The 24,284-nt window shown below is 40.0% G+C and overlaps 1 protein-coding gene across 4 annotated transcripts in view; it reads right to left on the bottom strand.

Annotated features, from left to right (window-relative positions):
- BCLAF3 (BCLAF1 and THRAP3 family member 3) overlaps positions 1-23,913 on the bottom strand; it is a 37,734-nt gene extending 13,821 nt beyond the window's left edge. Inside the window, exons 1-9 of one of the 4 annotated variants that reach the window (XM_042458733.1) lie at positions 23,656-23,910; positions 8,994-9,067; positions 8,076-8,213; positions 7,638-8,021; positions 6,619-7,287; positions 5,831-6,009; positions 4,685-4,793; positions 3,319-3,382; positions 2,699-2,817 (exon numbers count right to left, since the gene is read on the bottom strand). In XM_042458733.1, the coding sequence (XP_042314667.1) occupies positions 2,699-2,817; positions 3,319-3,382; positions 4,685-4,793; positions 5,831-6,009; positions 6,619-7,287; positions 7,638-8,021; positions 8,076-8,213; positions 8,994-9,034 (1,703 nt within the window). In that variant the 5' untranslated portion in view covers positions 9,035-9,067; positions 23,656-23,910. Of the gene's footprint in view, positions 1-2,698; positions 2,818-3,318; positions 3,383-4,684; positions 4,794-5,830; positions 6,010-6,618; positions 7,288-7,637; positions 8,214-8,993; positions 9,068-16,727; positions 17,007-23,655 lie in introns of those variants that run through there. The other 3 variants (XM_042458734.1, XM_042458731.1, XM_042458732.1) reach the window with 3 other exon arrangements.
- Positions 23,914-24,284: the final 371 nt, after the last annotated feature.

The raw sequence follows: 24,284 nt of genomic DNA, 5'->3' as shown, positions 1-24,284 counted from the left end.
GCAGTTTTTCCACTTTCATGGGGGTTCTGTGCCCTTAACCCCAGCGAATGTGGAGGGTCCACTGTATCATTTGTATCTGTGAGATTCAATCTAAGCTACATTCAGCAAGTCATTTTCAAGTTAAGCTATGATCCAGTAGCCATGCTCTTTGGTTTTTCTCTCACTTGAATTTTCAATAATACATTGGAATCAAAGCCAAAGAAGGAGAAAAACCCTTAGAAACTGCGGGAAGACTCAGGCAGTGAGTCTCTGAAACCTGAATCTAAAGGGTTTGTACATTGTTAGGATGGCAGAGGCCTCTTGGGAATATGCTGTAGCCTCCACTATGCTTCATGTTGTAGATATGTTTTCTTTAAACCCTAATAAAATCTGTTACTATTTTCAATACCTGATGGTCCATCACTGCACACAAAGAGTGAATTTCACAGGGTAAAACAACATCTAAGACGCATATGTCATGTCACAGTTCTATTAGGCAATCAACCGAGAACTACTGTCACTGGTTACCAGTTTGTTTCTCAACTCAATTCCAGATATTGGCTTCAACATTTCTGTATGGTTTGAGTTGGCATTTCTGAAAAACTTTATCTCCCTCTACCTTTATCCCACTTCAGAGATTCTTCTTTGATTCCCACACGTTCTCAGAGAGAGCAGACTGAATAAGATGCCCCTTATTCTGCTTTTAGGAGGGTATTGACAATAGTTTTGTTTAATCAGGATTTGTTGCAACCTTGTTTTGGGTTATGTTTTAAACTGGTGTTGGGTTTTATTTGCATCCTTCTTTTATTGTATTTATTTTATACATCACCTTGAAGTTGAGTGCTTTTTGTAAAAAATAAATGAGTATCATATGACAAGATTTAATAAATAATATACTTAACTGACATAACACCCAGAGAATTTAAGGTTCCCATTAGCTAGAAGACTATAGTCAAATGAAATTTATCCAAGGGTACATTCACACTTCAGAAATAATCCAGTTTGACATCACTTTAACTGCCAAGGCTCACTGCTATGGAATTCTGGAACTTATACAGTAGTTTTGGAGACATTTAGCCTTCTCTGTCAGACAGCTCTAGTGCCAGAACAAACCGACCTTTCTTTGGCATGTTCCGGATGGGTCCTATTGGGCGCCGTCGTTACACGCGAGGGGAGGTGCTTCCTGACACGCCTTGCCCCTCGCACGTAACGAGGGTGTCAAAATGGCGGTGCCCTATACAGATGGATGCCGCCATTTTGACATGATGGATGCCTTGCGTCTGCATGTCTTAGTGCCCTTGGCGACGCAAGAACCCGCTTTTTGCGGGTTCTTCTTGCTGTGCTGGGGAACCATGCAGTTTGTCCACTGCGGTTCCCTTGCGCAGCAAACATGGGCGCCGGCAGACCACCCTTTTGGGCGGTATGTAAAGCGCCATAGTGAAAGTCAAAAGCTAAGGACTGTTTTTTTTTGTTTTTTGAAATTACTATATTCAAGGAAATAGCAACAGATCAATTATAGGCTCCATACAGACAGGCCAAAATAAAGCTGCTTCGGGTCACTTTGGAGGTGTGCTTTTTAAATTATGCAAGCATCCTAAGAGGCTGAAAGCTGTGCCAAAGCCACACTCCAGTCTTAAGGACTGGAGTGCAGCTTTGACACAGCTTCTGGCCTCTTAGGATGCATGCATCATTTAAACAGCATACTTCCAAAGTGACCCGAAGCAGCTTTATTTTGGCCTGTCTGTATGGGCCCATAGTTAAACAGACCCAGATACTGTCAGAAATTAGAAGATCATTTTGCAGAATCAATCAGCTGATTTCTCTCTTTGGTAGAGTCACTGTTGTGGGAAAATAATGAAGAAGGTATTGAGGCAGACAATGAGAGCAAGTCTCACAGTCCTGTTACAACATAACATGCAAATCATCCTTCTTCTTCAAACTTTCATATGGTAGAGATGACCAATAATAATTACAAAAAAAAATCCAGATGCTCTCTAGAAGAGGGGTGGGTGGGAAAACATGGGTAAATGGAAAGGTTACTAGTTCTGAACAGAAGGGGTCCAGAAAACACTTCTTGGCAAAGTGAATATGGAATTAGAGATGGAGAAGGCAGTTTTGTAGCTTTGACAGATAGCCAAGTCTTAGCAAACATGGTGGGAACTACACCCTCTGGCTCTAGCTTTACCATACCAACAGAAGGCAAAAGACATTTCTAATGAGCTATACATCTGGAAAGCAAGTCAGTTGTATACTCCTACTCCTACGACTACAGCTGAAAGAATGGAATGAGCCAACACACATTTTCCTGACCCATTAGTCTGGGTGGGTCATTACTCACACGCCACACCATAGCACAGCTGGGTGTTCAGGATCCAGACTAGTTTAATTTAGCATTTGCTGCTACTAATAACTGAGAAGGGGGAAGGGTAATGAATATAGTCCATTGAGGCAATGAATGGAGATGATTGCAAAAACAAAAACAAAAAAGTATATTTTAGAAACATCCTAGAAAAGAAAAAAAATACTGTGACACATCAGAGAAAACAAAGACATATTGAAGCATTTTGGAGGCACTTCTATAAAAACTATGAAGATAGCAAGACATGTTACTTTAAAATGAAATCCATTTTGAAGGTGTATATATTGTAAAAGAAAGATAAGGACTACAAGTTTAAAAATATTGTCATCAACTTTGAAATCAACTCCTGTTGACACCTACTGTAGTGACACACCATCAGCATAAAAGGAATTCTCATCTGTGTTCTTCAACCTTTCTTTTCTTCTTCTCTCTATGTCATGTCTTAAGTCATTTGGATCTTCTAGAACTCTCACAACACTCTAAAAGTTAACAAATAATAACAACAGGATTATTGAATAGTAGTTTCCACCTCTTTTTTCTTCATATATTTACTTTATTAGTAGGAGCAATATGAGAATAATCAAACAAGCCAAAGAGCTTTAAATTTTAGAGAAATCAGGTAATATCATGAGTTATAACATGAAAGTAAGTACCATGTATTGGTTAAATGCTGGATTTTGGACAGAAGAGACCCAGGTCCAAATCCCCACACATTCATTAAGTTCACTTGGTGACCTTGGGCCTGTCACTCTCAATCTCACCTACATTACAGGGTTGTTGTGAGGATAAAGGCATATATGTGAAATGTACGTTGCTTTGAGCTCTTTGGAAGAATATAAATGTCCCGGTGTAAATATAAAAAAATGATACCTTAAAATAAATCAAATGGTTTCTACGGAGTAGGGTAAGCAAATGAAAGCATAAATAAGACACTTCATTACGTTACTAAAAAAAATCCATTAAGAAATACACACACATACCTGTCCAGACTCACATGAAATAGCTCGTTTATTCTGAAGTTCTGCCAAAGACATATCGATCCTCCTGACATAACGAGTATGTGATGCAGCATCAATAAAGGCCAAATGGAAATAAGAATCAACTTGAATAGACACTAAATTATACAAAAGATATTTGCATATTATATCTTTAAAGTCATAGACACTTCTTAGGAGTTTTTGGGCTTGTTCTTTAAAATTCCATATCCTTTTACTTGTTGTCTAAGAATACACCCAGATAATTTCAAATACAAATAAAAAAACAACATAGATTTAAAGAGAAATTAGAGAGTATTAAAATAAAAGTTGCGAATGTTGGTGGTATAGATAGATATTCTTAGGCCTGTTACAGACTGCCCAAGAGGGGCGGTTGTGGGCCGCTGCAAAAAAGGAGCACGAAAATCCCGGAAGAGACGTCGCAAGTGCCAATGTGCGCAGTCGCGGCGTCTCTTCCGGGGTGCGACGTCAGGACGCTGTGCGTCCGCGACGTCAAAATGGCGGTGCCCATCTGTATAGGGCGCCGCCATTTTGACGCACTCATTACACGCGAGGGGCAAGGAGCGTCAGGAAACGCCGCCCCTCACGCGTAATCACGGCGCGGCGACGACGCCTCTTGGGCCCGTCTGTAACGCGCCTTGGTCATACTTATAAAGTTTAACTCTTTCATTATACTCCTGTTAACTCCAACTATGTCTTTCGGGGTCCAGTACCAGTGGCCCAAATTGAGCAGCTGTTAATCAACAAAACAATCCAGAACCAGATACGTGTTAGTACTAGAAAACTGAATGTAAATGTTATGTCCAACCAATGGACTATGGAGAGAGAAGGAAGCCATGCCAGGCAGGCAGGCAAATCATGTTCCTCCACCATGCATGGAAGCCTCATCTTGGTTTGTCCCCTTTCATTTCCATTTAGTTGAATAAACCTCAATGTGGTTAGGTTAAAATTTTCTAGGAAATTCAAAAAGATTAGCCAGGCAACATGTGTAAGTGGGACAAAACAGTAAATATAAATACTTCCCAGTGAGAAAGGCATAAGAAAAGAGTTCCCATTCTTTCTCTCAAGGCTGGTTCTGTACATTCTCATTTAGGCTGTAGCACTGTAGGTTTAACTTCAGAATATGTTCCATTGAACACAGTGGGACTTAATTCTGAGTAAGTAATTATTCAACAATGGTGTATATTTAACATTTAGATAACCTTTCTGTACCCATGTGCCAATGAAATAAGGTGGGCATTAAAACTAAAATTACTAAAAATGAAAAATGTATCATGATTGCTTACTCATTAGATCTTTAATCAACTTCAAAATATTGTCATGGGTGTTATATACTGTATATTTATTTTACCTGTGAATTTCTGGATCTGAATGTCTTTTAACTTCATTTTCCATAGGCTTATCTTGTATTTTTGAAAAGCGTTCATGTAAAGTTACATCAGAAGATTTGAAATAATTTGCTGTAAAGATGATAAATGGGAAAAATTAGCTAATCCTTCTTACTGTAATTTCAGTTAGAAGTCTGAGAAAAAACAGTGAAGAATATTTTTGAAGTTATTTATGTTTGGCTTCTTAATCTGCACAGTCAATATTCTCACTAAAACTCGATTAACAACACATATAGTAGTCTCCACTTGTCCACAGGATATACATTCCAAAACCACCAGTGGATTCCTGAAATCATGGATAGTACTGAATTCAATACACATAATGTTTTTGGACCACGATTGGCCAGGGTAACTGAAACCATGGAGAGTGAAACCATGGCTATGGGGAGACCACGTAATATTTTTTGACCATACGTGACTTCAGGTAACTAAAGTTACAGAAAATGAAGAGGTGGATAAGAGTATACTACTGTACTACTGTCTTTTCTAAGGCTAAAGAGTCAGCTTTCTCTACTCTCTGGCGACTTCCTGTGGTGAAGAAGACACCTCTCTAACAATATAGGCTATCTTATTTAGGCATCACAGTCCAAAAAGATTTTTTAAAAGCTACTTTTTAAAAAGGCGTTTGAAGTTCAAAGTGGGCAATGAGGTTGAATGTGTAAAACAGATGTGTATAACTAAGCTTTTTCTGAAGGAAATATCATGCAGCCTCAAGTCTATGAAGAGTAGCTAATTAAATATAACTTCACTTGTGTTCAGTCTTCTTTTAGTCATAAACTGATCTTAGAGATGAGACATGACTCAGCAAAGAGATTGTCTCCATCACTGTTTTGCCTTCTAACTTCACATTCTGAAATATCATGCCCTGCTTCCACCTCAAAAAGACTGCCAGAGTTCAGATATCCAATTTACTACCCTTCCTGGATTCCTGGTTGCAAAATACAAGACTTCCCTCTCTGGTATCTGCAAAGTAACCCAAATTATTCTCAAACAATTCTTCAGTCTACCTAATGATTCACACTTGCTGGACTACCTGGAGTAATAACATTCAGAGACAAAGACAGAGACTACACCACATATTATCTATATGTCCAACACACTGTAGCCACCTTTAACTTGGTGAATAATTGTGATGATTTCCTGAGCAAATTCTTTTGATGGGTTTTGTTCTACCTTCTGTGTCACAGATTTTAAATGTTCAAATACTGGATGGAAATTTCCAGTTTTTCTACCCACAGCTACTAGGTCACGTGATGTTTGCCTTTCCACGACATGGCTAGAAGAACCCCTGGAATAAATTTGGACAAGTTTAGAAAATATGCCCCTTTTACATCAAAAAAATAAAATCCATCTTATGGAAACAGTATTATAATATCTTAAAAAGATTAAGTCAAAGAAAAGTGAAACTAAGCAATTCATTAATTATGAAAGTAATTTTATAATTTTAAATGTTTAAATCTTAATTAACAATGTCAATTCCTTCACTTAGACCATATTCCTTACTATTTTCACATTGAATTGACATACATACACAATAAGTAATTAAATTGAACCCAATAAAAGGCAAAGCAAACTCAAATAAACTACATCTATACATATTACTTCTGCCATTTCCTGGGAGATAATTATGATGTATTGCTTTCAAGTGACTTTTCACCATCAGGCAACATGCAAATTAACATGCCCAAGTTGGTCCTCCTTGCACTGCAGCTGTTCTAAAAGATTCTTATGACAATCAAAGGGGTGAAGAGGAAAATGAAAAGCCCTAAGTGTAGGTGGGCCACTGTATACAATCCTGGTCAGTCAACTCCATACCACTATTCTGTAATCATCAAAGTGATAGCGACACCTTCAATAAATTCATAAATGAAGATAGTTAAAGCTAAAGAGAAAATACCTGTATTTATTCATTATTTTCTTTGTATCCACTTTGACTGTAAGTTTTTCTTTCCTAGTATGGACATCTGAAACTTTCACATCTGTACTTTGATGATGGGTATCATGCTGGTGACTATTGAAAAAATTTACTTGTTCCCTAAAATCCACATCTTTCTTTACTTTTTCCTTCTCTTTTTGCTCAAAGGGCAATAGATCAGCATCATTTTTGTAAGATTTAGTATATGAACTGCAGCCTTTCCCAGAAGTATATTTCAATGACACTTCAGTATGAGGTTCTTCTGGCTGGCCTGCTTTCTCAATGATATAGCGATCTGAATATCTCCTATTCCAAGCTTCTTTGGGATGATTATGTTTCTTGTCTTCCAACTTCATATACTTCTCTGCTCTTTCATCAGAAATGTACTTTCCTCCATCTGGATTTCTGTGACGTTTATGATTATAGTCATAGGCTATCTTGGTTTGAAAATTGCCACTGTATTCCTTTTCAACAGGGCGATGGGCTTGTAGACCAAGATTTCTTTGTTCTCCCTTTTCATGGCTAGATGTCGAAGCATGATCTTGTGTCCACTTGGAATATCTTGGCATTTCTCTATCATCATACCTCTCCATTTCTTCAGCTCTTTTATATGTATGCCAATATTCTCTGTACTCACGATCTTCAGGATACCTGTGTTGATATAAAGTAGTTTATACTTGCAGTAAGGAAGAAAATGGGAACTTACGTATGCAGAATGCAGGTAAACACAGGCTTTAGGTAGAATGTGTCACCCTACGATCCCTCAAGCCACAAAAGGGAGAGGGAAATTATGACTCTTGTATATGCTAGCCACCAACAGGTTTAATATAACAGATACAATATTCCTCTACCACCAGCAGCCCATAATTAAACTATCTTTTATTCTGTTAAGAAAAAAAAATGCTTTTCAAGGTAGAAATCTTCCAACCATAAGGGCATTCACCTTCCACTTGAGGCTTTATATCATTAAAAAAATCATTAGAATTTGGCAATTTCTCTACCTCTTCTGGAAAGAGCTCCTTGGCATAAATTCATTCACTCTTCGAGGTGACTGAGTGTACTTGTCTTCTGGTGATTGGTGGTGCCTCAAGTCATTGTCATTCCTCTTCCTCTCAAATTTACATGAAGTCTCCAATGGCCTATGAAAAGTTTTCATTCCTTTTGTGTTTCCAGTAGCTCTGGTGTTTTCATGCATCTCTCTAACACGAATTTTGGATGGATTAAAAGAATGATCATATTCTTTGTGGGACATTTCTGAGTATCTGGAAGGAAGCTGGCATCTTCTGCTAATTTCATCTCTTTCAGGTGAATGTGTTCTACAAGGTTTATGACTATATACATCTTGTTTAGGAATTCTCTTCAGTGATGGTGAATATGACCTACGTTCATAAAGTCGGTGGTGGTTAGTTTCATATGGTACGTATCTAGAATTAGCTTGTCCATGTCTTCCATCTTCTGTTCTCCAAGACATAGACTTTTTTGGGTCTTTCCAGGAAATCTTGTATTCAGAGTTATAATTAATATGATTGTGCCTCTGTCTGCTGTGATCCAAATTCCTGAAGGCAGGCGATGAAGATCTGCATATAAACACACATACATTGAATTCTAACTAGTACAGAACAATTTCTGTTGAGAAGTCTGAGCCAACGTAACAAAATGTGACAAAATAGTCTTTTGAAATTATGTTTTAAAGATCTTTCAGATGCAACATGAAGTTGGGTTACTTAGAAGACATGCTCTGCTACAGCATGAGGATGTCACATCTAGAAAGAATTCCTATACATAAATCTTCCCCATTCTATAGATCAGTGATGGCGAACCTATGGCACGTGTGCCAGAGGTGGCACTCAGAGCCCTCTCTGTGGGCACACATGCTGTCGCCCTAGCACAGAGTTTGCCAGAGTTTCTTAGTAGAAAGCCAGAGGGACATGGCACTTTGCAATAAATAAGTGGTGTCTGGGTTGCAGTTTGGGCACTCGGTCTGTAAAAGGTTCACCATCACTGCTATAGATAGTTCACACAAAACTCATTCCAATCCATCACATCACAAATGTAGTAAGCATTGCATTGTGAGTACTACACTCACCCTCCCTTTCCTAACATTCAGTGCTCTCAATTCCATCCCAGCAGATCATTATCACCATTTAAGTTAATACCTTCTCAGTGGAGAAATGCAACAACTCTACACTAATCTCACTGTGGTTCAATGGATATTTCATATTTACATCCAATTGTGATTAAGATTGTAGGACTCACTCAAAAACTTTTAAAAATCTCCTCTCACAGCATTATTTAATGTTTCCTTTTAGCAAGTTAAGGGTAACCTATAAGATCAACAGAAAAATGTGGGCGATTACCTTTGCTTCCATCTTGGAGATCTTGATCGTGACCTAACCATCTTCTCATATAGTTATAAACTAACTTCTTCAAGCTGTAAATGAAACACAAAAGTGGGTATTTAGTACAGTACTAAACTGGATCTAATAGCAACTGCAAACTGATGGAATATTTTCAAAATAGCTGTTTAATGTTCAAACAATCAAAGTATGGCTCAAAACAGACAGTCCCAAAGCGCCATGCCACCGCCGATTCTAGAGTTAGGGACCATGCACCAACCGCACTGTCCATAATCCTAGCATGGAGCAGCGGCAGACTAATGGTGGTGTCCCGTGTACATGAGCACCACCATTTTTATGTAAGCGACGCGCAGCATATACACATAGCTGCATGTCGCTTACATCATGAGTGTGCCATTGGTGCACTCGTGACGTTTGCCCAGCGGTGCAAAAAGTACCCGTTTTTCCCGGGTTCTTTTTATTCCGGAGGGATGCTGCGGTGATCCTCCAGAAGAAAATAGGCCACTGGCAGGCCGCCCTTTTGGCCGAAGTTTTATTTTCAGATAAACCTCTTTGGAGTTTAAATGATTAATCAGTCTTTAGATTTATTTTATTATTTATTTATATTATTGTTAATGGAACATGTCTAAAATATATAACTTTACCTAAAAATGAAATATTGGCCATTTGCTGATTCAACAAGGCAAGGCTAACATTTTAGTTCATAGATTATTTGCTAAACAGTCAAACACACACAACAATGGGAAGGTAAACATACGTCTAGTTGGGAAAACTGGCTCCAGCTGATATAGGACAGGGGTAGACAGAAGAAATGTTGCAATACATAAATGTACCTTCCTAGGCAATAGCAGGTAAATCACCTTGCACCTGATGGTCTCTGATGGCTGCTTAAATTATCTTAAAGGATAATAAAAAAATAAGGACTGCTATTGTTTTTAGTTGGTATTATGTAAAGTGGCACCACTCACACGTAATGGACTACAAGCCTCACCATCATTAGCCAAAATAACTATTCTAACTTTTCATATTTTTGAATATTTAGAATGGTTCCACCTAAACTGAACCAAACTTTACCTATTGCATATCTACAAGAAATGCATTGCTAATAGGCTGGTTTAGTTTGAGCTCATAACTAGAAGGAACCAACTGTTGGGAGTTCCTTGTGCTGGTCCTAAATCCTCAATGCAAAAATGAATCTCATGAAAACACAGTCAGCCCTCTGTACTCATGGATTCTACATCCACAGTTGCAATCATCCACACCATGACAATATACTATATTTTAAATCCAAAAAGCAAACACTGAGTTTGCCTTTTTTATACAAGGGACACAATTTAATAACACCATTTTATGTAATAGGACTTGAGCATCCATGGAGTTTAGTATCCATGGAATGGGGTGGGGTGTTCTTGAACCAAACTCCAGGGATTTCAACAGCCCACTGTACAGACAAAACTAATACATTAAAATTCAAGCAGACATTAAGTTAGCATGCTCTGGATTTTATACTTCTTTGCCTGTATACTTTGATGCATGGCATATTTTCTTAATAAATGTATTTTTGTTAAAAACAGAATTGAGATATTTGAATATCCAATATGTTCTAAACATATTCACGGACCCATTAATTCCATTATACCATCATCTAGAGTTTCATTTAGAAGAAAAACCATTTAATAAAAAATATTTTCATAAAGCAGGATGAGGTAAACTGCATGATTTATCTAATAATGCCCCACTGCTTCCAAGAGTGTTGAATATAACATGCCAACAAGCCCTAATGGTGCAGTCACTCACTCATAAACCACAATACTAGCCAGGGGCTCAGGGTCAACTTAGCCTAGCAACCTTCTGAGGTTGCTAAAATGAGTGCCCAGCTTGTTGGGGGGCAATTAGTTTACACATTGTAAACAGCTTAGGGAGTGCTTAAGTGCACTGATAAGCACTATAGAAATGTACTTGTTTGCTTGCTATGATTGTTAAGGAAAATGCAACATGGGATATACAGTGATAGAAATAAAACATGTATGTGAGAGTCACTATGACTCAGCAAAAGCAATTAAGAAGCCACACAGGTGTAAAAGGTAATGTAATTTAGCAAGTCCTAAATGCCAAGGACAGAAATGTAGAGTGGATAATTGAAAACACCTGAGAATCGTTAAGTGGACAAGGTGAAATGATGAAATCATTTAATTATGGGTTGAAATATGAGAACCAATGAAAATGGATGTACACGCCCACTGGGTGGAAACTGACAAGAGTGGGTGGTGTTTTCCAATGGCTATAACAATTGTTATGAATCCCAATGTATTTTGTGGGTAGTTGTGGAGTTTTGTGAGTAGTTTGGAGATTGTAGAGATTGTGATTTGTGAGGGCATTAGTATTTGTATATAGTAGAATAAAGTAGATCTTTTATATAAGACTACTGAGTTGTCTGGTGTCTTGGGTGAAGATACAAGAGCCAGCTGGATCCTGAAGAAGTGTGAAGACTTCTGTGGAGCAAGAGTGAGAAGGCTTGGAGAGTTTGTCAGGGTCTTCAGCCTATTCTCTGAAACTCTGCTGCTTTAGAGCAAAGCTTTAACCACTGGCCAAAACTGGTCAGCGCCGGTGCATAACAAGGTGGTGAGTTGAGCCAGAGGTGAAGAGCTACAACTCCCATCATCCCTGACAATGATATGGTATCAGGTGTGCAATTTCATCAGGCAATTGCATATTGTAAGTCAGTCTTCATGAGAGTGTACCCCATGTGAAATGTTGTTAAATATAATGGATAGCTATGTTTAGGGGTTTGTTGCCAGTATATACATTAGTATGCTTCTTTTTAACATGAATTCTTCTGATGGTCTTAAAAGTATATGTGCAAATGACTGGGATATTTGCTTACATGAGCAAAAATTGGGTGCTATGTTTGATAACGTCCCCTTTAAAAGTTCCTCTGCTTCAAAAAAAGAATTAGTAGTAGTAGTGGTGGTGGTGTGTTAATTCTACATGAATGGCACTTGACTGGTACAATTATCATACAAAGACTTTGCTATTTTCCCTCTCTGTTGGCAAGGTTGCAAAGTTAAAGGTTTTTCCCCCAACATCTACAGTAGAGTCCCGATTATTGATTCTGTAGTAAGATATCTAAATTCTGGGATACAGTATTTTCTGAAATAAATAATATCACTGCCTAACACCACACAAAAACTCCAGAACCAGCTCTCTTTGCTTTCTTTCAGGAAAATAATACAATGATGTCTTATAAACCTTTAACTGGTTTAAAGGTTGGACACTGATCACTTTTGGAAGGATTTAAAAAGGATATCTTGGTAGCCTGTTATAAAAAGATATGGGAATTAGCTTTTACTGAAAAATTAAATGAATTCCATATGACTAAAAGGAAGAAAGAAAAATGCACATTTTGTAATTATTTAGAACCTTTTTATTGACTATATGGGTTGGGGAGAGATATTGTTGGATTTCCATTCAAGTCCCTATGGCTGATGGAGTGAAGAAAGACCTCTGACATTCGTACTCTATATATTATGATTGCATACTATGAAATTGTAACACCTGAATAACCATCCTCTGTAAATCATTTATACATTGTGAGGGTACACCTTGCACATGGTTCCTTTCATTGGCACCACAGCTAAAATATATATCCTTGTTTACTCTGCTCTCTAAGCACTAATAAAATGTATTATCTTCTTTTATCATCCATTATTTTTTCAAAGCAGTATCCACCTTATGTAAGAACCAATCTGCTGTAGTGGTTTGAGGACCCATTCACATTACAATACAGTGCTTCCTCGGGTTACGAAATTAATTCGTTCCGCGGCCGCTTTCGTAACCCGAAAAGCCTTCGTAAGCCGAAATGCCATAGGCGCTAATGGGGAAAAGCCGCGATTCCGTGTGAAATAGCGCCGAAAAGCACCAAAAAAATTTTCGTAACCCGAAAAAACATTCGTAACCCGGAACAATTATTTCCTATGGGATTTTTTCATATCCCGGAAATTTCGTAACCTGGGTATTTCGTATCCCGAGGTACCACTGTATTATAGTGCTAGGTTTCTACTTTAATAGTCATTGTAACATCCTCTGGAATCTTTGATTTTCAGTTTAAGGAACAGCCCTTAGATTTCTCAGAGAACTCTACTGCCTCAACAAACTACATGTCCCACTATTCCACAGGATGCAATCATGGCAATTAAAGTGGAATCACAGTTGGGAGTGTGAATGGACCCTATGACTCTGGGAAACCCGAGTTCAAATCTCCGTCAACCATGGAATCCCACTGGGTGACCTTAGACAATTCATGCTCTCTCAGCCTTAGAGAAAGACAGTAGCAAACCTCCTCTGAATAAATCTTGCCAAGAAAAACATATGATAGGGTCACCATAAGTCACAGTTAACTTGAAGACACATAGCAGCATATTCACCTAACGTTTTACACATTGTAGATTTCAGTTTTTTCCTTAAAAAAGCAACAGCAAATGATGCAAATATTTTCTAATACTGGAGAAGTGTCTTAACAGTCCTATCTGTGTCCCAAATGACTAGAATGAGCCAAGAAAATCATCATAAAAATCACAGCTCTACCAAACTAAAAGCTGGTTATGTGTAGCTGAAGTTGCAGCCAAGAAAAAATCCTTTTCATCCAAATGCAACACAGTCACACTGGTAGCGTGGGAAAGACTGACATCATGCACATGATCTTGCTTTGGGATAAATAGAACTAGAATAATACCCAGTGTAGACACTCCTTTCACTTGATGGAAAGAAACTAAGGCCTGTTACAGACTGCTAAAATAAATCTGCTTCGGGTCTCTTTGGAGGTATGCTATTTAAATGATGCATGCATCCTAAGAATCCGGAAGCTGCACCAAAGCTTCACTACAGTGCTTAGGAATGGAGTGTGGCTTTGGTGTGACCTCCGGACTCTTAGGACCCGTGCATCATTTAAATAGCATACCTCCAAAGAGCCCCGAAGCAGCTTTATTTTGGCAGTCTGTAACAGGCCTAAGTTTAAACACAGGGTCTTTAACCTTCATCCCAAAGTCAAATCATTTAACATCTTGACAAGGATGTTTAGGAGGGGGGGGGCAGGGGAGAAGAGACCTCACTAAGGGAATTGCTCAATTTATTTGCAACTCTAAAAACATACAAACAACAGTTGAAACATCTGCCACAAATCCCTATATATATTTTATTAAAGACAATCTAGGTAGTCTTATTCTTGTTTCTACTAATAAAATTACAGTTCAGGAAGCAAGGACATTGCTCTACAATTTATGCTTCTTTAAACGAAGACAGATAATTAAAAGTTATTCCAAAGGATTACTCTCATTCACTGTGATTTCAACATTTGTGGGTGGAAGCTGACTGCCAAGTCTAGGATATGACTGCTTTAGGCAAGTGGGTGGAAAATGTGGCATGCCTTCCATTTTTAAAGATGTTCTGTAAAGTTGATGCAAGTGAATAAAACCCATTGTTGGTAACTCAGGTGGGATACAGATCAGTAACGCCATTTGGATTAGGAGCAAGATGTGGTTCCTTTCAGGGATTAATATTGCTGCTCTGCGTAATACATGGAGATGCCTCTGAATACAAATGTTGCTTCATATTATGTTCACCCTTAGGCTGAGGGAGGCCAAAAAATATATACACGGAACACCACATATACTCCAAATACGCTTGTACTATTGCTTATATGATAAATACAAAATGCTGGCACAAAACTTTACGGCTCTACATGGTTGAGACTGAGTTGCATTAAGGGTCACCTGTATCCACAGAATTTTGCCCATAAACTAAGATATAAATCCCAAGTCCTGCTTGTGGGCCTGCTAATGACCATCTGTAAAACTAAAAACAAGGCCTTTTTGATGGTGGCTTCACAGCTGTGGAATCTTCTTCCAGGTATATTTGTTGGCGCACTTAAATACTGGTCTTCAAGAAACCATTTAACAATTTGTATTTTTATTGCTGCATTCCCTTCTGTGAAGTATGTAGTTTGAATCAGGGGTTTTTATATCTATAGCAGGCATTTTTATTTTTATTTTCAAAGTCTGCCTAAAGTTCCACTTCTTTTATTTTGTTAGTTAGTTTCTGAAAAGCAGCTACGAATGGGTGCTGAAAAGTTCTAGGCCTGACCAAGGAGGGAATGACCTAGAGCCATGAAACTTACATGCTATTCCACATCAGTGGTGTTACTAGGCTTGGTGTCACCACCACCACCCCACTGACCAATACCACACCATGTGTTGCTGTTGTGTGCCCTCAAGTCGTTTGCAACCTATGTGAACCCTAAGGCGAACCTATCATGGGGTTTTCCTGGCAAGTTCCTTCAAATAAGTTTTACCATTATCATCCTCTGAGACTGAGAAAGTGTGACTTGCCCAACCTGATCCAGTGGGTTTACATGCCCATGCCACAATCTGAACCCTGGACTGCAGAATACACCCCTAACTTCCAGCCAGGCTGAGGGTGATGAGACCTCTCTACTCTGTCAGGGAGGCAGGAGGGTGTCCTTCCACTTCCCTCAGCCTCATATGCGCGTGCGCGTGCACACACACACACTGCCCAGCCTTCTAAACAGGCTGGGGGGGGGGGGGAGGAGACCTCCTTACTCCCGGCCCTGACTGGGAGGGAGAAGGGTCTCTCTCCATCCTCCTCTGCCATGCACACATACACATACATATTCAAACACATCCCTAACTAAGCTCAGGGGTTGGAGAGAGCCTTCCTTGCACTCCGCCCTGCCCTGGGGGGGGGGGGTGTTTCTCCACCTTCAGAACTGCATCCACACACACGCGCATCTACCTTCCAGCCAGGCTCAGGGGACAGCTTGCTGCTGGTGGATGAGAGGGAGGAGGATTTCTCCACCCCCTGAGCCACATTCCATGCACACACACCCCATGCCATTCACCCAGATTCAGCAAGCAGAGAGGCTTTCCTTGCTAGCAATAACTAGCAGCAACAGAGAAAGCTATTGTCCCTCTGCTCAGCACTTTTGGGGAGCAGTGGTGTCACCCCCACTTAGGGTGTCATCTGGTGCAGTCCACATACCCCATGATGCCACTGTTCCACATACGTAGACATCCCAATTTTGGACACACTTGGTATATCACTTAAACTCTTTTAACCTTTCCAAAGGAATTCTCTGTTGTCTTGTCACTGAACTACTGCTCTGCTGCTATCGCCTCTGCATCATTCTAAAACGTCCTTCCTTTTAAACTCTTGATTTGGAAACAAGAAACAATCAGATGGAGCAAGATGTGGTGAGGAACGTGGATGATCTATGTGCTTCTGCCCCAAATTTTTCAAAACATCCATCATCTTGCCAGCTGTGTGAGCAAGAGCAAAAAGAGAGCACTTTTCCACAGTTCACCATGTTTCCTTCAATACCTCCTTTAATTGGCAGAACAAGTTACAGTCGTATTCTACATTAACTGGTCCTTCTGAAGATAGTCATCAAAATAACTTTCTTATCCCACAAAACTGTAGCCATGACATTTCCTGCTAACTGCTAAATCTTGAATTTCTTCAGTCATGGAGAACCCAAGTGCCGCTACTGCAAGGACTGCGGTTTGGTCTCCAGATCATAATGATATAACCATGTTTTATCAAGAGTGACAAGTTGTTCCAAAAAAAAAATTATCACTAGATTGCTCAAAATGATTCAAAATCAACTTGGAGGGATCCACTCAATATCATTTCTTGTCTGCATTCAAACATTTTGGTACCCACTTGGTCGACAGCTTCTGCACAGCCAACTGCTCACAAATTATAAATCCAATGTGCTCCTGGGACATCTCTAGCATCTCAGCAATCGATTTAGCTGAGATTCACCGACCTGCTAAAATCAGAGTTGACAGTGTTGAAGCTTCCCCCGGACCCTGCTGCATCTTGCCTCTCAAAATCTCCATACTGAAAGTTGGCACAGAACTTCTTCACAGTAGAGTATGACGGGCACTTGTCACTCAATGTTTGCATCATACACTCATGTATTTCTTTTCGAGTTTTCTTCTGCAAGAACAGGAATTTCATGATAGCCTGGAGCTCAGCATTTGAAAATTCCACACTTTTCATTGATATGGTTCTATCAATTATCTGAAAAAATTCGGAAATTAGAAGTACAATCCTGCAAATTGGCAATTTACAATACAAAGGAACTTTATTTTAAGCTACAGTGACAGAAGTATGCTCAGATTTTGAGAAGTTGGTTGGACCAAGAACTTTTCAGTAGCCCTTGTATAGAAGAACTGGAATAAACACACAGAGCTGCAACCCTATGGATATGTGCATGGAAGTAATCTTCACTGGAAACATCAAGGATTTAATACCAAGCAAATAAAAATAAGCCTACACTGTAAGACTTAATGAAGAAACAGAATGAGAAAATATCATGAAGCCAAGAACATTTATCAGGCCTAGAGCCATAATTCAACAATTTGTTCACCTACCATTACAATAAGATCACACTTAGTACAGCTAAACCTCAAGTCAATCATGTGTTACTACATGAACATTGTTGTACATTAGTCGTGTATTTTTCTTTTGAAAAAATGCCTCTTCAGATAAACAATGCTACCTTTTTGCTTTGCCTTCAAGGTCACTAGCTTTGGTCCATTTTCAGCGAAGAATACATTCTGAAGTACAATCACTTTCCTGTATTATGTGTCTCTGGAACATCTTATGTAACTAAAAGCCTGAATGCTAGAAAAAATAAAATATGTAGAAATCCTCTGTACAAATAGCTGCTCTCCAAAGTAAGGAAGGCTATAGGAATGGACTTTGTCTACACATAAGTAGTTACATCATCTTGTGTTAGCACTTAAAGGTCAACTTAGCAAAAAAATAAAAAAATAAAGTAAAAATAAAAACAGAGCTCCTATGCCTAGCTTTAGAAAGATTCATCACTGCGATGGGCAATCTGGAGTAATTCCCTAACACTGCTAAATTTGACGCTACACTGGTAACAAAATGTGTGCTTTCCTTTGAAACAAAGAAAACAACCCACCCACCCCACTACCAATATTTTGTTAACAAATAGAATTGTGCTTCTGGGATATTTCAATAAGTGTGATTCTACCTGCAAACAAAAGGCACAGGAAGCACACAGTCTATTTGAAAGAATCAGCCTCTTTCTTTTGGTACTGCCATGACTACTACTGCAATAAATAAATAAAATTAAATTTAAAAAATCAGTGGAAACAGGGGTCTGAGCAGTGGTTAAGGGTCTGCATCTGCCCTATTAGTTGCCTACTGTTGTTTTAAGGGATCAGTTAGAGTTGCATGAATTCTTCCTTATACTGCAGTTCCTAAGAAGCAGCAAAGAGTCATGTTGACATGTTCTACAAAAAAACCACCCGCAAACAAATCACCAACACCTAAGATTCTCTCAGAGATTTTTTGAATGAGGTTATGATGCTGGCAGCGACAGGTATTCTCATGCCTCTCTGCATGTCCTAACTGCATCTAACTACATAATTGTGTGTGTATGTGCCTTCAAGTCGTCTGACGACTTATGGCAACCTCATGAATTTCATAATTATCATAATACATAAGTCACACTGAATAAACCAGCACAGCACACCCCTCTCCTGTATATAAATCTAGGAATGGTAATTCCCCCCCCCCAACAATGGATTTAACTTCCTGCTACACAAGGCATGGTATAATCAGAAAACCTAGCAGTTGCAATTTTCTTTAAGCATTTAGATAGAATTAAAGCTTCCATAATAAAAGTTTCAATCAAAGAAAAGCCCTAGAGATACATGTTCAAGCTGCAAGACACCTAGTACTTTTGGCATTATGATAGCCATTTATGAGCTGGTGAATGGAACGCAGAGTGGACTGGCTAAGTGGTATGCACTCAGTAGAAAGACGTGGAAAAGCAAAGCAAAATCTGAATGCTGCAAAGGTAGCTACCATGTTGATGTTGTGTACCCCCAAGTCATGTTTGACTTATGGCGATCCTAAGGTGAACCTATCACAGGTTTTCTTAGCAACTTTCTTCAGAGGGGGTTTGCCACTGCCTTCCTCTGAGGCCGAGAGTGTGTGACTTGACCAAGGTCACCCAGTGGGTTTTTATGCTCAAGTGAGGAACCCTAATCTCCAGAGTGATAATACAACACTCTAACCACTACACCACGCTGGCTAGCATGATGTCTCATACTAGCAGATTTGACAGAATTTACTGGTGAGTAGTACCAAGATTTCTTAATAGCATGGATACTCTGCCCAAGTTAATTAGTGTCTTCCCGCAATGCCAGAATAATCAGAACACTATCTCACAAAAGTTGCCAGGGCAACCAACACACAACTACAGCTCAGGAGGGTATCAACTACAGTGGTCCCTGTACATTTGCTGGGGTTAGGGTGAAGGGCCTCTGTGAATGTGGAAAAACCACCAATTTAAAAAAAAACTATTATTTTACCTTAAGAGAGCAGCTCTCTAGGAATCTACAGCTGATCACAGAATCATGCTGGAGGACCTACAAATGCCTGGGCAAGTTTTTTCTCTAAGAACTTCTAGTTTATTCAGCACTACTATACTTCCAGAAGAATTACACTGGAGGACTTAGCGATTCCTACAAAGAACATATTAATAAAAACCACAAATAATCAAATCCGCAAAAGTTAAAGCCGCAAATGTGGAGGGACAACTGTACTTCTAAGTGATCCCTGAGTTAGTGTGGAAGTTGGTGTGGAAGTTAGTGCCATAAGTTAGCTTACAATTTGTAAACCGCTTAGGGAGTGCTTAAGTGCACTGATAAGCGGTATAGAAATGTACTTGCTATTGTTATTGCTGTTCTCATCTGGCTATTACAAAATGGGATCTGCAGTTACACACAGTACATGAAACATCTGAAATCATTCTGTACATTCTGCATTTTCTTCTGTTACACTGAGCTCATTTCTTTTCTAATCTTTACTGACACGTGCAAAAATACTGACACCTGTTTCACAATGATTTTGCACTGAGATGACTAAAATATTAATAAGTAGAATGTAAAGCCAATTTATTGCAATGAGTGAAAAAAACAGCGCTCTTCAAGGTGCTGTACAGCTTCACTGTGTTGTGTTATACTTCTCTGTTCACGTATCAGCCCTGCACAATTCCAAAAATTTACTAGCCCTCCTATCAACAAAATTTTTTACATTAGTTCCTTGAAGCACATTATGACTTTAAAGAATGAAAAGGGCGAGGGAATCAACTCCTCCACTTTCGGAAACCTCACTGGTTAGCGCCAAATGATGAGTCTTGCTATTAACATTCAGGCAAAACATTACATATTCAAAACAAATTTGTCCAGATCCTTAAGAAATGCTAACTTTGCTTATTTTCCCTTTCTAGTTTTACAACAAGATCAGTGACTTCCTGAAACAAATTATTTGTCTAATAATTTATTTAGTCAGCTTAAGCTGCTCCTTACGAAACCTGCCCTAAAAACAAGCAGTGTACAATTTTACCACAAGATTACTAAAATCTGCATTAGATGGTTTTAAATTATTTTTTTTTCCACAGCCCTGCCCTAAGGCAATGGAAATGAGGATGTCAGTCTAAACAGACTACTACATCTGGGGAACATATTTAAGTTTTATTTGGCAATTATGGTCCTGAACAGACAGCCCAAAATAAAGCTGCTTCGAGTCACTTTGGAGGTATGCTGTTTAAATGATGCACGAGTCGTAAGATGCTGGAAGCTGCACCAAAGCCATGCTCCAATCCTAAGGATTAGAGCGCAGGTTTGGAGCAGCTTCTGGCCTCTTAAGATGTGTGTGTCATTTAAACAGCATACATCCAAAGTGACCCGAAGCTGCTTTATTTTGGCCTGTTTGTTCAGGCCCTATATGCCTAAATTTAACTTCTCAGAAAGAGAAAAAATATTGATAAAAGCACACAGCGAACTGTATGTTTACTATACATTTGTCCAATCAACTACTGACACTATTTTAGGGGTTGCAAAAATGACCAACTAAGGTCCAGAACACACTGCAGAAATAATCCAGTTTGAGAACACTTTAACTGCCCTGGCTCAATGCTATGGGATTCTGGGAACTGTAGTGTTGTGAGACATTTAGCCTTCTCTATCAGAGCGTTCCGGTGCCACAATAAACTACAATTCCCAGGATTCACCAGCACTGAACCAGGACAGTTAAAGTGATCTCAAACTGGATTAGTTCTGAATCCATATGGTTGAATTACATCTTTCCCCATTTGAAGGACTGATCTGGCAAGTACACATGTCTTCATGTTATATATCAATTTATGACAACCACATTAATTTCATATGCAAGAAACACTCAAGAGGTGGTTTGTTATTGTATTCCTCTATAGCCTACATCATTTGGTATTCCTTGGTGGTTTCCCATTCAAGTACTAACCAAGCCTGGCCCTACTTAGTTCCACTGAATCAATTGGATTTTCACATATTTTGATTTACTATTCACCAACTGATTCAGTGGGTTTTTGTTCTGTAGAACTGGCAGTTGGATTTTGGGTACAGCCATTCAAAAAAGACCCCAATTCTTCCCTATGTTTTAGTCTGTGTTTGTTTGTTTATGTACAGCCCACCTGTACGAAATGCTGAGCCCCAAGGCCTTTTGCACTTTCCCCCAAATGATACATAAATTTAGATTTATGATGTCTCTGTATAACTGGAAAAGCACCCCATCAAAATAAGTATCTTTAACAGGTCTACAGGCACCTAGAGTAGGGTATTTTAAAACTTTCAAGGCAGTTCAAGCATAAAACCAAACGTTCATCTACTTTAGTATTCTGCCACATTAGTCATCCAGATACTTCTAGGTAGCCCTCAAATCAGGCAATAACCCAATCTCATTGTTGCCTCCTAGCAACTGGTACTCAGAAGAAGTAAAAGCAACCCTATGAGTACCAGTTGCTAAGGAGCCACAATGGAAATGGCTGTTACTTTTATGGTTGCTTGCAAGCTTCCCAGAGGAATTTGGTTAGCCACCATTCTTAGTTTGCTGCTTTAGCCTTCCGGTGCCATGTTCACAGGGGTCTGCTATCCCAGGGAAAAACCACTGGGCTTCACATTCAAACTGATACAATGTTATGAGGAGCAGGTGCACAGGCTTGAAAGTCTGCAGTCAACGGTGCTAAAAAGCAGGCGGACACCAATTTCCACTTCCCTGGACATTCCAGAACACTGAATAAAATTACTTATTTCTTACCCAGATATGGAAATGGTTCATATTTCCAAGTTGCTAGGATGAATTTTTAAGAAAACATTGTGATCAGCTGTGATTTTAGAGCACTTACTGTAGCAGATTTAAACCCCTCTTTAACGCTCAAAACCAGGATAAAGAGCAACCATCTTTATATTACATTCAAAATAAGGATTCTTGTGAATATTAATTTGATGCAATGGGGGGGGGCAATATTTATTCAGTAATTCCTGTGGGATTAATTTGATAAATATCGCTTTAATTGCATTTTGGAACACTTTAACTATTCCCCTAATTTGGGCACCTAAGTGACTTTCCCAGTTCACACCTTCCTCCAAACCACTATACAATTTAAGGTCTGACTTTAACATTACAGAATGAGGCAGCAAAATCTGGTTGTTAAAATAAAGGACAGCAAATTATTAGTTAATCTGTTATTTCATATATATTTGTTATTACTACTATTAGCAGCAGAGAAGGAGCTTTTGTGCCTCAGGTGAAAAATCAAGATGGCTGGGTTCAAATGGGTTCTTATTTGCTGGGAAGAAGAGCAACATTTTTGGGGGGAGGGCCTATTCTAGGCTACCAAAACCATTCAGGTACCTTTCTTCAGGTAAGCATAAAGCAAAATAGCTATGAGGGAGAAGGATCCACCCAGAAGGCAATCCCACCCCACCACACTTTCTCCTGAATTGTGTTGTTTTGCCTTACAACTTTTGCTTGAGTGTCCTACATTGTATGGTGCCTTATCCTCCTCTGGTCACCCCAAGTCAGGGTGAGCAGAAGTCCTCCTTTTCCAGGCCCTGTCCTCTATTTCAACAGTCTGTCCTGGTGGAATCCCAAAAGGTCCTCCATTTTGAGCATGACTAAGCAGCATGGATTCACATTTCTAAGAAGGTCTGTAGTTTTTATTTGGTCAGGTCAAGCTGAGTCAGGGCGACCAAGGTCCTCCTTTTCCACCCTCCATTTCAGCCCAAATTCCCCAAAGGTCCTCCATTTGGAGCATGGATTCACATTTCTGGGAATGTCTGCAGCTTGTATTTAGGAATGTCCTCCACTTTTTCCCCTTGGAGGCCCTCCATTTTGAACAACTCTAAGAACCATGCATTGATGGAGTGGGGTTTTTACTGGGCCATGTCCTCCCAGAACACCCTCCATTTTGAGCAGTCCTAAGCAGCATTCCTAGGAGTGGGAGTCTTGTCCTCCATTCTTTCCCTGGAAGGCCCTCCATTTTGAGCATCCCTAAGAAGCATGAATTTAGACTGGAGTGGGGCGGTGGGGGGTTTGAGCTTTCCCTGGGTCTTGTCCTCCATCCCCCCTTGAACGTCCTCCATTTAGGCCAATGATATGAATGGGGGCGTGGGGGGCTTTCTTTTTAGCTTTCCCTGGGAGGTCCTCTTTTGGGGAGAGGAGAACGCCTGGTCCCCTGAATGAGGAGCCCCCTGGCCTCTTCCTTCCTTCTTCCCCTGGAGCCTACCTGGCCCTCCTCCTCCTCCTCCTCCTCCTCTCCCTCCAAGGCCTGCACTCCTGAAAGGCCCGAGGGAGACAGCAGCGACGACGACGAGGAGGAGGAGGCCTTCTCCTTGGGCCCTGAGTCCGAGGAAGGAGCCTGGGCAGGGAGAGAGGAAGGGAGGCCAGCCCTTCGCCGCCGCCACCTTCGGCCTGGCCTGCCTGGTCCTCCGCCCCAGTCTCCAGCAGCAGCAGCAGCAGCAGGAGGAGGAGGGCCGGGCTAAGCGCCGCTGCTTCTGCTGCTGCTCCGGAAGTCGAGAGGCGGGAGGGAGGACGAGGAGGATAATAATCATGGCGACGCCATTACGACGCCCCCCCCCCTCCTTCCTTCAGTGAGGCTGCAATGTTGCTGCCTGCATCCACACTGGAGAAATGACCAATGTTAACCCGTTTTGGCACCGCTTTTAAGCATCCTGGCTCAAGGCTGTGGAATTCTGGGCTTAGGAGGAGGCTAAAGACCTTGCAAAACTATACATCCCATTATTATTAGCGGTGTCAAACTGCGTTATTTCTGCAGTGTAGACGCAGCCGGGGTTTGCAGTTTGCTGAGGCACCAGCTTCGGTGAGGCGGAGTTGGCTAAAGACCTTGTAAAACTA

The sequence above is a fragment of the Sceloporus undulatus genome, chromosome 3 (assembly GCF_019175285.1).
Source record: "Sceloporus undulatus isolate JIND9_A2432 ecotype Alabama chromosome 3, SceUnd_v1.1, whole genome shotgun sequence".
NCBI classification, from domain to species: Eukaryota; Metazoa; Chordata; class Lepidosauria; order Squamata; family Phrynosomatidae; genus Sceloporus; species Sceloporus undulatus.
Note: the sequence above shows the minus strand (reverse complement) of the source record. Positions and strands in the feature narration are given on the sequence as shown.